Genomic DNA, 14,907 nt, shown 5'->3' with positions numbered 1-14,907 from the left:
ACCAACTGGTAATAATAGCAGCTTAGTCACTAGTTTTAGGGACCTCTGATTTACTAAGACCTACCACATGCTCAAAATGTGATACATTTTGTTATTTCAGTTTAGCAGCCGAGATTGATTTTGCATTCTGTTTTTCAAGGAAGGCAATTTGTAACACGGAAAAGTAGATGGCATATTGATGGTACCGGCAAAGCGAAACAACAGCCTTCAGTAGTTCTGAGCTAACACCCAAGTAAGAGAAACGAGAACGTACCAGTTTTTAATAAATTATATGCTACAATGAATTAAGTAATTCATGCTTAGTGTCAGTGTTGTGCTCAAGTCCTTACCTTTTGTTAAACCACAGACTCAGAACAAAGACTGGTCAAAAGGAGCAGGTAGAATGTGAGTTTGTTGTGTGAGTCACATACGCACTCAAAAATATGCACATATATGCAGTGAGACACATTTGTGTCAACATGTAAGATCTTGCATGATAAACTGAAAGCTAATTAAATAAATAAGCAGGTTGTGCACGTTTTTCATATAGCAAAGTACTAAAATCTAGTTAGACAAGGGAGCAAGGAAACTGGAGGTGCAGATGTGACCCTGCACTGAAAGGCAGCACAGCTCTTTACAAACACTGAGCTTGAATGAATCACTTGAGGGACGACTGGATTAAACTCATGATTTCCTATAAGGGAGAGGGAAGGAAACAGGAGTGTAAGCAGATCCAGTTCATGTCAGATTAGCAAGGCTGTGGGACTTTCGCCAAGTCACACAGCTAGTAATTATTAGAGCAAGAACCCAGGTCTGTATGCACAAGATATATGATCACGATCAGTCCACTGAACATAAGGCTTCTGGAAACAAATGTTAATCTTCAAAACATGTTTTAATTCTATTTTACAACATATTCTACATAAGCTTTTTCCCCTCTAAAATGTTTTATTTAGATTATACAATAAAATACTACAGAGAAACAAAACTGATTTTAAGACAACAAATGCTCATACTATATACTGCTGGTTCTCGGTTCTTCCTAAGCAATACTATAGAACTAAACGAAAGTAAGCTATTCTACAGGAAAAATAATTCACATACAATATTTAACTGTAATTTCTTTTCTGCTGACCTTTCTTAGTAAGTTTTCACTATATATGTAATTGAGATGGGTCGATGTGAAAATGCTTATTGACCACCAAACTGTTTCAACAAGGCTGATGATACACTGATATGCTAGTAGATGGCAGACTGTGGTCAACTTCAGTTACTTCCAAAAAGTAACTTTGGAATAAAATACAACCATTTCCAATTTCTCATTTGTATGGCTCCTGAAATCTCCTTTAAGTCCACAAAGCATTTCTATGCCTAGACTTTGCTTTGGAAACTTACACCAATTATATGGCTTTGTCAATCCTTTGTCAATTTAAACTATGCAACAGTTTGGATCCTTAATCCAATTTACCTAAAGCATTCAAAGTTACAAGGTTATATACATAAACACTTAGGATTGCTGAACGTGTATCTACATTTACTTAAATATTATGCTGGATTTACATACAATTGGAAGTATTAATAGCTGTTAGTTTATGTTTTTTTTTTAATTTATTTTTTATTCATTTTAGAAAGGAGAGAGAGAGAGGAGAGAGAGAGAGAGAAGGGGGGAGGAGCAGGAAGCATCAACTCCCATATGTGCCTTGACCAGGCAAGCCCAGGGTTTCGAACCGGCGACCTCAGCATTTCCAGGTAGACGCTTTATCCGCTGCGCCACCACAGGTCAGGCCACTGTTAGTTTATGTAATGGGAGAATCTGTCTTTTTGCTATTTTATATGAATTTGTTCAAGTTTCTTTCACTATTATTCTTGGAATGATTCTTGAAACAATTTTAAGCATTAGTTCTTAAAATAATCTAATATCTCTCATTTTACTTACTAATCTTCAATTATCAGTGTACTTAAAATGTCTTAAAACAATTCAGCTATGGGAAGGTCTTGCAAAACTTGCTTCCTGGTGGTGAGTGAATGCGGTAACTCACGGGGTTGGTGAGTGGTCTCCTTCATCCTCAGGACTATTCCCTTAGCTAGTCACCTGTTAACTGTTGGTGCTCACACTGAGATAACCAGCCAGCAGTAAAACACCCAGCAGTTTTGTGCTACAATTTTTTATCACATTGCCAGCTCTAGGCTGTCACTAGAACTAAAATCATAAAAACAGCAAAGGTGAATACCCACCAAACAGTAAGGACTCATTCACATTATTCCAGTGAACTAGTATTTAAGAAAAACACATGGCAAAATAAGTGAACACTTTCTGAGACCGAAATAAGAGTCTGATGTTGGATTTTAGCTGATATGCAATATGGGGGAAACAAACAAACAAAACATTAGAAAAAACTTGATTATTTTTAATGATACCTTTAGGTTGTCAAATAGTTACTGGCAAAGTTATTTGCCTCATCAAAGTTGTCATTTGTCTATTTCCAGTGACATCTTTCAGAAGCCCGAAGGAGTATCAGTTGTAGGATAACTTACGAAGAGAGGACGCACTGGAGGTGCCACGGAGAAACTGGTGTAAGCCGTCCTCGCTGTCGCTGGAGCTGGCTATGCTGTTCCTCATCTCCAGCATGGAAATCTGCGTGCAAAGGCTCAGCTGGTGCTCCAACTTTTTGGCCTTCTAAAAAGCAAAGTTTTAAGATTTCTGACATGGGTGGGGCTTAGATCACCTACTCCCTACCAGCAGCAAGAACTTTGCCTTGAAATAAAAGGCCACCCAGTATGTAACAAGTGCCCAATAAATGTTAGCTATAATTTTTATTTTCTGAAATGACTATAAATGCATTATAATACATTTAGTATGCTCAATAGCTTATTTATTAATCTAAAAATATAATAAGCACCAACCTAATTTGATAAACAAGATGACCTTACAACCCACCCTGGAGAATAGTAATCACAAGAACAATGTTTTGCATGTTCTCTTCTGTGAGCATTTTAATTCTTTCAAAGCAAATATGGGGAAGTGAAGTCAAATTGCGAATTGTTGAAGATCTATAAACCTCTGAAATTCCAAACTGAATTGTTATAGGCCTCCACTCTATAAAGGGGGTCCTCGCGTTATGAGAGGCTCGACATATGACGTTTTGATTTTATGATGCTCACTCCCATAAAATTTAAAAAAATTGAGACGTGCTTCGGCTTACACTGTTAACATTGTACTTTTCTTTCTCTTTTTTTAATTTTTTTTTATTATTTATTCATTTTAGAGAGGAGAGAGAGTGAGTCAGAGAGAGAGAGAGAGGAGAGAGAGACAAGGGGGAGAAGCTGGAAGCATCAACTCCCATATGTGCCTTGACCAGGTAAGCCCAGGGTTTCGAACCGGCGACCTCAGCATTTCCAGGTCGACGCTTTATCCACTGCGCCACCACAGGTCAGGCTGTACTTTTCTTTACACTCATTTCTTTGTCATTTTTCCTGTTACTACAATACAGTATATTTATGTCCTTTTCCTTTTTCTGTGGCTTAGTTTGTTTTTATGTTCTAGATTATGATTTTACAACTGTGTTAGGATAGGTAAGTGACTTAGGATAGTGGGTGTTCGACTTACACCAAAATTTGGATTATGTTACTGTTGTAGGAATGGAACTATGTCATAACCTGAGGACCCACCCCCTGTACCTTTCCTGTCACTTCTGGGCTTTCTAAGAAAGAACCTGACCAGGAGGGTGCGCAAGACTGAAGACCCCAGGGTTAAATGCTGCCTTCCTGCTGCCTGGGGCTTGCCTGCATTTCTCGGCCTGAACTTCCCCACTGCACTGCCTTCTCTGACTTACTCTACCCCCGCTCCCTCGTACAACTCAAAAACCATCTTCCTCTGATTGCTTAAAAGACTCTTTATGAAGAGGAGAGCACCTCACCCCATCAGTGGAGCTCCTTAACATTTAGAGATACCTCACTAGGCAACTGCAAACATAATAGTTACAAAATATTTCCTCGCTCTTGAGACATGACTCCCTGAAGACTCTCTAAAGTAGAAGCATCCTCCCTTAGTTAACCTATGATTAACTGCATCAAGTGAGGTATACTTCACTACACACATTTATTTAACAAAATAAACACACTCAGAAAAACACTTACTTTATCATTTAAAGTGGGATCGTTCAATGAGTACAGCTTATTTGTAATGTCTTTTCCTATAAGGTACCTAAATATTTCATATAAGAAAGGTTCAGATTCCAGAAAGTAAGTTAATCTTTCTCTTGACCAGCATAAAAATCTGCAGTTATCGTCAGCAATGATGGTGACCTGATGAAGAAAGAAACAGGGGAAAAAAGTACATCAATGTGTATGAATTAGGACTGTAGTAATTTGGCGGAAGAGAAGTATAGAATAATCTAGTGGATATTATTAGAACAATGATTTGCCATATTAATTAAATTAAAATAAGGACATACACACAAGCTTCTATAACTATGTATAAAATTATGTTTAAAACCAAACAATCTGCAGACAAAAAAAAAAAGCAAATTCTCCAAGTTTGTGGTTGTTGCTTTGTGAGGTCTGGTGACAGAATGGCCTCTGTGTCAACAGCACTGCGTGGAGCATATTAGGTTAATATCCCTATAAGATGTATAATTTATGACTAAATATTTCTTTACATCCTGAAGATTTTAACAGAAGTTTAAGAATACAGTATCAAGTGGATGGCACCATGGCCTCTCCTCAGGTGCTAAAATGGCTCTGGTTGCAATGGAGCAATGGCCTCAGATGGGCAGAGCATCGTCCCCAGGTGGGCATGGCAGGTGGCTCCCCCTCAAGTGCATGTGGGAGTCTGTCTCTCTGCCTTCCTGCTTCTCACTTCAGAAAAATAAAAAAAGAACCCAGTGTCAAGAAAAAAAAAACTGAGGTAAAATTCATGAGGCTAAATTATGGATGAAAGACCTTCTCCAGCCAACTCCTCAAACACTAGCGAATGAGAAAACTAATGAATTGGTTTTAGTAACCAGCCGTTCCTAACAGATACGGCTAGCAGAGGACCTTCTCCAAGTCTTTCTGTTACACATATTTCTTGAGTGTGACCTTTCAAAGTTATCTCCAATGTGGCCCACTGCAGACTCACACAGAGATCCACAGTGAGACCAGAACTGGGACACCACAGCCTTCCCTTCCGTCTTGCTGCACAGAGAGTGAGAGAGCACTGTAACTGCACTCCACAGAGACAGTATCCCTCAAGCACATCCCTTCTCCACGCCCTCACAGCTCCCAGCCAGAAGCTCTTCCTCCCACGCCACCCCCTTAGTACTTCTCTGAGCTTCAGGGGGCACATGTCCCTGAATCCTGGCACATCTGTCCCCCCTGAGCACTATGACATAAATAATGAGGCATCTTCACATCTGAATGTCTGTCCTTCAACACACAGTGGTGCTCCATGCATATTTATTGTGTGAAGCAATTAACAAACGAACACAAATACTGTTGAAGGTAAAATCCATTTTTATATCTCAATATTAAATCCAGGGCCTATCCAGGTAGGAAGTTAATAAAGGTTTTTTTAGTTGATATTAAGTAATATCTCAGCCTCAGAGCAAATATATTTCCAAAGGAGCTCTTTCCCCTCTGTTAGTCACAAAATTAAACAAATTTCAGATGACAAGGGGTTATTTATGTCAACTAAGAGAGACAATGGAAAACCTAGCTTCTCTCTTCACGTCAATAACTAAAATCTGATCTTTAGTATATTAAAGTTTGGCTACTTTAAAAAGTGAGTCAATATTCTTAGAAAAAAATTGCAATTATTTATTATCTTAAATGTAGGAATCTCCAAAACCAAACATATTAGATTTAAGAAATGTATTAGTAGCTCTGTGACTCCATAAAATACTAAATTCAATTCATCCTTTCAACATATATTATTACACATTCACTTAATGTCAGACACTGTTCAAGGCATTGAGGAGGTTACGATGGTGAACAAGAAAGATAAGATCCTTGCCCTGTCAAGCTGCCATTCTAGTGAAGGAAGCTGATAGTAAATACATAAATAAAATATGACCCACTCAGGTGGCAATAAGTATTTTTGACAAATACAGAACAGGGGAAAGTGATACCAAATGACTAGGAATGATAGCCATGTAGAATGCCACTCACTAAATATATGTATTGTATTTTTAAACACTTAAGATGCTTTTATATCTATTGTATAACTGGATCCTCAAAATTGCCTTTAAGATAAGACAGGTAATATTTTCCCGTTTTTCAGATGCCAAATGAGAAGCACAAAAACCATATTCATAACCACATATTAATTAGTGGTGGAGTGAGCACTTCTGGCTTTCAGCCCAGGCCTATTTTCCCACCATGCCAAGTCCTACCCAATGTGTCCAATATTCTTCAAGACGATGAAATAGAAAGTAACCTGGCCAAGTGACCATAAGTAGCATGGCTTACAGTCCACTGAAAGTCCCTTAGACAAAGAACAGCTAAGCACCTGTCATAAAGCCTAAATTCTAATGGAGGAAGCCAATAAAAAGTAAAAGTATATGACAAAAAAAGATAAGATGTATAGGATGAGAAGTGTAAGGTCAAGCAGTCCTTGGGAGTTCCCAGAAACAGTAGGAGGTGGGTACGTAAATGCAGATGCCTTAGTATTCTATAAGAGTGATTAGAGAGGTGGGCACTGGGCACTCATGCGGCCAGCCATGCACAGAGGCTCTGAAGAAAGGGTTTGGAGAGTTGAGGTGCCTTCATTTTGCAAAGATTTCGTCCATGACTTTGGAAAATATAATTCATGAACAGCGGGACAAGGATTTAAAAAGGAGTTTGAAATCATCCAGCAGAAGAAATTGTATGTAGGTGATAAAGCACTTAACTTCTTTTCAACTATTTTAATAGCCTTATTTCCACTGAGGTAATGACACGTTTAATATGATACTATAATTTGCTTAGCAAATCCATTTCTTAATGATGGTTGAAAATTTCTTTAACCATGTTTAAATTATTATTAAATTTAAACTTAATAATAGAATATCATAATAGAATTAGATATTATAATAGGATAATAAGCTATCACTGCAGTATGTATGAGTAACTTATAGGTCTTTAAGAGCAAGTATTTAGTCAGTAGTGGATAGTTAATGGTTACTTAACAGTCAAGTAAAACATTTTAATGAAGAATTTTTACAAATTGATATTAGAATATTTAAAGCTTCTGTAAAATAAATTTGCTTCTTGAGGTATGAGGCTACCTCAGCAACACCATACTTGAGCTCTTGTGAAGAATTTTACTGAAAAATAAAAGCTAACACAGCAATAGAAGGCATGAAATAATTTCTTTCAGGTAGAGTTTCACTACGCATTTGTAACCAGGTTTGCTGTGATTACCTCAGGTACAGGATCAGTCTCGCACTTTAGGTTCCAAACCACTGGCTCCCTCACACAAGGAGAAGGCGATACACAAGAACAAGAGTGTCTGAGGGAACTGGTGAATGTACTAGGACCAAAAACAGGAGTCTGACAGGATGACAGGTTGACTGCCCTCAGGGAAGAATTAATTAATTAATTTTTTTATTTTTTTGTATTTTTCCAAAGTTAGAAGCGGGAAGGCAGTCAGACAGACTCCTGCATGCACTCAACCAGGATCCGCCCAGCATGCCCACCAGTGGGCAATGCTCTGTCCCTCTGGGGTATTGCTCCATTGCTGTCAGAGCCATTCTAGCATCTGAGGTGGAGGCCATGAGTCATCCTCAGTGCCCAGGCCAATGCTGCTCCAGTGGAGCCTTGGCTGCAGAAGGGGGCAGAGAGATAAAGAGGAAGGAGTGGGGGAAGGGTGGAGAAGCAGATGGGCGCTTCTCCTGTGTGCCCTGACCAGGAATTGAACCCGGGACTTCCACATGCCAGGCCGATGTTTTACCACTGAGCCAACCGGCCAGGGCCTATTATTTTCTTTATGTGTTGTACAACATTTCAAATGCCAGGAACATGAAAATGTCCTGCAAGTGATCTATTCAACTCATTCTCATTGAGTTCTCAGAGCATTAAAATACAGCAGTGTCAAAACTGGCAGATAAAACTGTTTCACAGCTTAACCAAAAGATTTATTTAATACTAAGGTAAGGCTTTATTTAAATACCAATTAAAACTTAAGTGTTCATCTAGGCCCTGGTTGGTTGGCTTAGTGGTAGAGCACTGGCCCAGTGTGTGATGTCCAGGGTTTGATTCCTAGTCAGGGTACACAAGAGAAGCACCCATCTGCTTCTCCACCCTTCACCCTCTTGCTTCTGTCTGTCTCTCTCTCTCTCTCTCTCTCTCTCTATTTCTTGTCACATCCATTGCTCAATTGGAGCGAGTTGACCCCTGGAGCTAAGGATGGCTGCATGGCCTCTGCCTCAGGCACTAAGAAGAGCTCAGTTGCTGAGCAATGGAGCAATGGCCTAGATAGGCAGAGCATTGCCCCTAGTGGGCTTGTCAGTGGGTCCCAGTCAGGGCACATGCAGGAGTGTCTCTGCCTCCCCTACTCTCACTGAATAAAACAAAACAAAACAAAAACTTAGTGTTCATTTATTTCACAAGAGCTTGGACATCTGCCTCCAAAACATTCTTCTTCCCTTAAAGTCAATAAGCTTTGATTTTCAGGCTTCGCATCATAGAACCCGCTATTGACCATAGGAAGGAAAAAGAAAAACAAGTAAGTGGCAAAGACCACTGAATATAAAATAACTGCCCAAAGAAGAAGAAACCAAACACAAAAGACAACTTCTACCTTTTATAATAATTATACTAAAGAGTCTATTAGCAGGAGCAACCTTGGTTTAGAAGTACCAAAACAACTGTAAGCCTGTAGGGAGCAGCCGTAAGGTCTGAATCTGTTTTCTCAGCTCTGCCACTCTGTCCATCATCACAGTTACCATAGCACCCGAACAAGAATGGCTGGGCAGTCTCAAGGGACAGTCGAATCCACCTGCTTTTCTTTCTTCCCTTCATCCTATTGCAGAATTCCTTAGTGCTACTACCAGAGAATAAATGGAAAGAAATGAGAATTTAAAGGAAGGGTTAGAGGAAAATGCTATTAGCATGTAAAGAGCATGTGAGTGGAGCAGTTTGACCACTATTTCAAGTGTCCTCTGCCATGGGCACCAGCAGAAAGAAGTTGGCCTTTGGGACATGCGACATTTTTCCTCTGGGAACTTACTTCAGTAAGAGGCGATATATTGAGACTACTCCACAAATGCGCAACAGCCACTTTTACCTTTGAGTAACTGCCAATGGGAACATTTTGTAAACAAAACACAATTTCCCTGGAGGGCTTGTTCTGATGGAATCTGCTCTAGTTGGGCAGGATACAGGTGTGATGATGCTAGAGTAATTGTTATCCATTGACCAGTTAGGAGGTGCCACACCAGACTCTATGCAGTGAAAAGGTGACTGGTGTTTGAGGAGGCTGAATACATACTCTTTACCCAGCTATGGCGCCTCCACTTGGGTCATGTTTTGGAATCTTCATAGCTATTATCAGGAACATTTATCAACTATCAAATCTCAAACCCCAGTCTCCGAGAGAGAAGTGTAACTAGTGGTAAGAATTCCTTTCTTGTTAACTTAATTATAAATATAATAATTTGAAGTCCAGTAGAAATGATTATACATGTTATATCCCTGGCTTCTCAGGGGCCATTTGCTTCTGGAAACAAAGGAGGTTCGGTTCTCACTGTCTCTCCAAATCCCAGTCTATTCTGGATCATATAAGACTGACCTGTTGTGTAAAAGCACTTGCTACTATACACAGAGAAATGGATGCAACAGATAAAAGTCAGACTTTGGAAAAAGAAATTGTATGGAGGTCAGAGAAAGGAGGAGAGTGGAAAGATGTGGCCCTGTTCAGTTTGTAGACAGTGGTGATTAAAGATACAATAAGAACATAAATCTCAGGGCATAGCTGACTGTCACAAACACAGGATGAGAGTGTAAATTAGAGAGCGCAAATATAGCATTTGCTTTGTTCTGCAGCTTACATTCAACCAGCTTGGAAACACTGACCCTAGTTAGTGAGCTTATCTGAGACCTTCTAGTACATGCACATCACTTTAACAAGCTGTACTGTTATTCAGGCAAGGTGGGAGCAGGGCAGGGCTGAAACCATTGCAAATAAGCTAAACCGTATGTCTGTAAATTTTCCCTTTCATTTCCATGCGGCATCCCAAATTTTATAGCATCTCAAAATGAGACTCAAGAATAAGATCTGTAATCAAGAGTCCTGACTTTTGCCTGACCAGGCAGTGGCGCAGTGGATAGAGTGCCGGCCTGGGATGCTGAGGATGCAGGATGGAAACCCCGGGAGGTCGCCAGCTTGAGTGCAGGCTCATCTAGCTTGAGTGCAGGGTCACTGGCTTGACCATGGTAACAGAGACCCCAAGGTCACTGGACTTGAGCAAGGGGTCACTGACTCAGCTGGAGTTTCCCCAGCCCCATCAAGGTACGTATGAGAAAGCAATCAATGGACAACTAAGGTGCCACAACTATGAGTTGATGCTTCTCATTTCTCTCCCTTCCTGTCTGTTTCTGTCTGTCTCTCTCTCTCAAAAAAAAAAAAAAAAAAAAAAAAAAAAAGAAAGAAAAAAAAGAGTTCTGACTTTTCCTTCCTCGGGTTATTGTATTTCCTACCTACATATGGTCATCCTCTTGCTCACAAGCAGCCCTGTTCAGACGGTATTCCCTTACTGATGTTTATCTAGAAGCCAAGATGAAAAGAAGCTGTCACCCATTTTCTTGGTTACTGCCCTACCAGTAATAAGGGAAATATAAGGTCTACCGGAAAGTTCTGTCTGTTTTTGGAATAAAACAAAATACAAATTTTTCTTACCGTCAATAAACTTTATTAAATAATATAATTGCCATTATTATTAATGATTTCTTGCCAGCGTGAGGGCAATTTGTATATCCCATTTTTGAAAAATGTTTTATCTTTTGATGTGAAAAATTGAACCAGTGCTTGTTTGATATCTTCTTCATTTTTGAATTTTTTGCCCTTCAAAAAATTTTGTAAGGACAAAAACAAGTGATCGTTGAGGGTGCTAAGTCCGGGGAATATGGTGGATGCGACAGACATGCTTCTGTAGCATTTCTTCCTTGTTGAAATTCGTAAAAATTACAGTAGCGTAAATGAACTTTATCAGTAGCCATGGGTACACTATCACTTCACACATAAGACTAATGTGAATCAACTTTGTTTTAGTTAATTTGCTACGTCAGTATGTATACATTAAGTGATAAAAATAGAGAGGCGCACATGTACCAAATAAACGTGCTTACATGTCGAAACTTGTTGTGATAGAAATGGACAGAACTTTCCGGTAGACCTTACAAAATAGGAAGGTTGGTATTTACAGAACGAACCACAACAAAGTGCCATATCATGGAGCAATTTATTTTAAGATACAAAAAAATATCACGCTGAGTAGTTGATGTACAAATTGGTGTAACTATGAAAACCTTCATTCTTTGCTCTTTAAATATAGTCATTGCATATAAAAGAGAAAAGTGATTAGATTTCATAAGGATTAACAACATGAATTTCCTAGGGCAGATATGGTTTCCTGTTTCTCCTCAATAAAAGTAACCAATTATATGTTTTAGGAATACTGATTATCCACAACTGACATTCTCCTTTCTGTAAAAAAAAAACATTAGATGTTTTCCATGAAAAATCATAAAAATTCAAATAACCAAAGGAAAACAAAAAAAGCAATCAAACTCAACAAACCAGAAATACCAGTGTTAACACTGTCACCAAATTAAGATATGCACATATATACACTATTTAAAGTTATAAAAAATGAGAGCATATTCTATATACCACATGGTAACCTCTTTTTTCAATAAATAATGGACACTTTTCTATAGTATCCTTCGTTTAATGAGGCATGAACTAGTTTCAATCTTCTTGATAATCATGCCAGATTTTAAAAGTTCTCATCACAAGAAAAAAAAAAAGTAACTAATGTATGTATGGTGATGAATGTTAACAAGACATATTGGGGTGTCATTTTGCAATATATACAAATATTAAATCATTATGTTTTACATTTGAAACTAATATAATGTTATAGGTCAAATATACCTCAATTTAAAATAAATGTATAGAGTAAATAAATAAATAACCCTCCCAAAACACCCCATGCCAAAAACATACCTGGAATTTTTCACCTTTGTGCATCTGAGTTGATCTAAATTCAGGAGAATCTATAAAGGCACAGGGGTAAATGTTATGCAGAAAATGTCCTTGATAGGAGACCTTCATTCTGATAACAGAAATTAATGTTAATAAATGCATAATGTCCACAAATAACATGACAATCCTTAAAATGTCCATAATTTTATGGGTTTGTATTTTGTACTAAAGTTTTAAAGACTCCCCAAATGACTGACATAATTAAAAGAACTTCCTGAAAACAGGTATTTATTTCAAAATAAATTTTACCAATAAGAAAAGGACAAGTTCTAGTATTAAACCAGATATGTGTCTTCCAATGTGTATCATTGCTCTTTTAGCCACAGCGACCACATTCAAACTCAGACACTTCAGAGAAAGGGTTGTATTAATTATTACACCAGAACAACATACATCAGCTCTTTCCCAGAAGACTGATAGTCCTACAAGTTATATTTGTTTTTTGTTTGTTTTTCTTATTCAGCGAGAGGAGGGGAGGCAGAGACAGACTCTTGCATGCACCCTGACTAGGATCCAACTGGCAAACCCACTAGGGATAATGCTCTGCCCATATAAGGCATTGTTTCATTGCTCAGCAACTGAGCTCTTCTTAGTGCCTGACTAAGAAGAGCTATCCTCAGTGCTCAGGGCCAACTAGCTCCAACTGAACCATGGATGCAGGAGAAGAAGAGAGAAAGAGAGAAGAAAGAGAAGGGTGGAGAAGCAGATGGGCACTTCTCCGATGTGCCGACTGGGAATCGAACCCCAGACATTCACACACTGGGCTGACACTCTACCACTGAGCCAACCAGCAGGGCTAGATATTAGATTTGTGATATTCAAAAAATAATCACCTTTGAAACATGCATAAGCTGCTTGAACTTTAATGCCTAACTTAAACCTACTTCAATTTTGACTCATTATTTTTTTAAATTTATTTTTAATAGGATTTACTAGGTTGACATTGGTCAATAAAATTATATGTTTCACAGTAAGATCAAAAAGTTAACAAGGGCCCTGGCCGTTTGGCTCAGTGGTAGAGCGTCGGCCTGGCGTGCAGAAGTCCCGGTTCGATTCCCGGCCAGGGCACACAGGAGAAGTGCCCATCTGCTTCTCCACCCCTCCCCCTCTCCTTCCTCTCTGTCTCTCTCTTCCCCTCCCGCAGCCGAGGCTCCATTGGAGCAAAGATGGCCCGGGCGCTGGAGATGGCTCCTTGGCCTCTGCCCCAGGCACTAGAGTGGCTCTGGTCGCAACAGAGCGACCCCCCCCCCAGGGGCAGAGCATCGCCCTCTGGTGGGCAGAGCGTCGCCCCTGGTGGGCGTGCTGGGTGGATCCCGGTCGGGCACATGCGGGAGTCTGTCTGACTGTCTCTCCCCGTTTCCAGCTTCAGAAAAATACAAAAAAAAAAAAAAAGTTAACAAGGTTCACAATTAAAAATCCTGACACCAAGAAGATGAAGAGTAGCCAATTCTATGTCACTAACATGTTGCTCTGTAGCATTCCAAATTGCCGTTGTAAACCTAAAGCTCACCAACAAACTCTGTGACCACTTCCTCCTGTTATTTGGGGCAATATTCCCTTCTGTTCATTTCCTACCTGGAGGCCATGAGAAGATCACTTACTTTCCCTTTAGGAGAATACTGAGACGGTCATCAACTGAGGTTTTATCCTCTGCAGCATACATCTGACCCTTTTTCAAGGTTTGTATTACACAAAACTGTCCAGTTAATCTTCTGAATAAATCTGGAGGCACGCGGAGTGGTTCGAACAATCGCCGGTAGATACCACTGAGTTCCTTTTCGATCTTGACCTGAAGTGCAGCAGTGACGAGATGCTGTACTAAAGCAGCACTAACAAAGCACTGGCCTCTGTGGGCTAGATACAGCTCTGAGAATAAATCTGTAATATATACTACCATCCTTCTGCATTTCAGCCAATGGAATCTTACACAGAGAGTAAGTGGTGATTTAAGTTTCAGTGCTGAAAGGGTACTTTTGCTGTTAAATGGAACTGAGAGCATGTGGGGAAGATTTGCACTATTGATTCCCTCTTTCCCTATGTGCTGCTATAAAGCTACTGTGGAGGATGTGAATGTTGTCATAGCATTCATCTTCCCAATTTTAGGATTTTCTACAAATAACACAAAACCTGCTTGTTTTTAGAACAATCTTGTTTCACAGAAAAAAATTACACTAACTTTGAAATATTTATCAAGACAATGAACACATAAAATAGGAGTCTATGTGGAAATGCATTTATGAAAATACATAATTAAACATTTTATCTATAAGTAATTAACAATGAATCACTATAGGAAAACATGCATCCACAGCTGCAATTATTGCTTCTTATTTATTTATTCTGAAGCAAAGTGAATAGTATAAAAGGGTTTCAGTGCAGCAGTTTCATTCTAAGCTAAAATAAAATCTGTAGAATGGAGAACCCACTGGTGAGTAAGGCTGGCTACTGGAAGAAGGGAAAAGCAAATTGGCTCAATCACTTCCCTGGTCAGACAAGCAAAGCCCAGTCATACTCATCTTTGGGCCCAGCATTGGTCTGGGAAAACTGGATTGTGTTTCAGTGAACTTTGGGGTTTAAGTGATCATCAATACCAATGAAATCGATGACAGTCACGCTATGAAGCGTAGAGACTCAGACAAGGAGATCTGTTCAGAAGTCATGACAGCCTTTGTAATATTCTAATTCGTCCTGCTATGCCACTGTCA

At 39.3% G+C, this 14,907-nt stretch overlaps 1 protein-coding gene across 3 annotated transcripts in view; it reads right to left on the bottom strand.

Annotated features, from left to right (window-relative positions):
• Positions 1-14,907, bottom strand: part of BVES (blood vessel epicardial substance) — a 38,750-nt gene that overhangs the window by 15,238 nt on the left and 8,605 nt on the right. For all 3 annotated transcript variants that reach the window (XM_066373571.1, XM_066373573.1, XM_066373572.1), the window contains 4 exons: positions 13,804-13,991; positions 12,164-12,272; positions 4,117-4,284; positions 2,515-2,656 (listed from right to left, as the gene is read on the bottom strand). In XM_066373571.1, coding sequence (XP_066229668.1) covers positions 2,515-2,656; positions 4,117-4,284; positions 12,164-12,272; positions 13,804-13,991 — 607 coding nt within the window. The remainder of the gene's footprint in view (positions 1-2,514; positions 2,657-4,116; positions 4,285-12,163; positions 12,273-13,803; positions 13,992-14,907) is intronic.

The sequence above is a fragment of the Saccopteryx leptura genome, chromosome 3 (genome assembly GCF_036850995.1).
Source record: "Saccopteryx leptura isolate mSacLep1 chromosome 3, mSacLep1_pri_phased_curated, whole genome shotgun sequence".
In the NCBI taxonomy this organism is placed as follows: Eukaryota; Metazoa; Chordata; class Mammalia; order Chiroptera; family Emballonuridae; genus Saccopteryx; species Saccopteryx leptura.
This window is presented reverse-complemented; position numbering and strand designations above follow the sequence as displayed.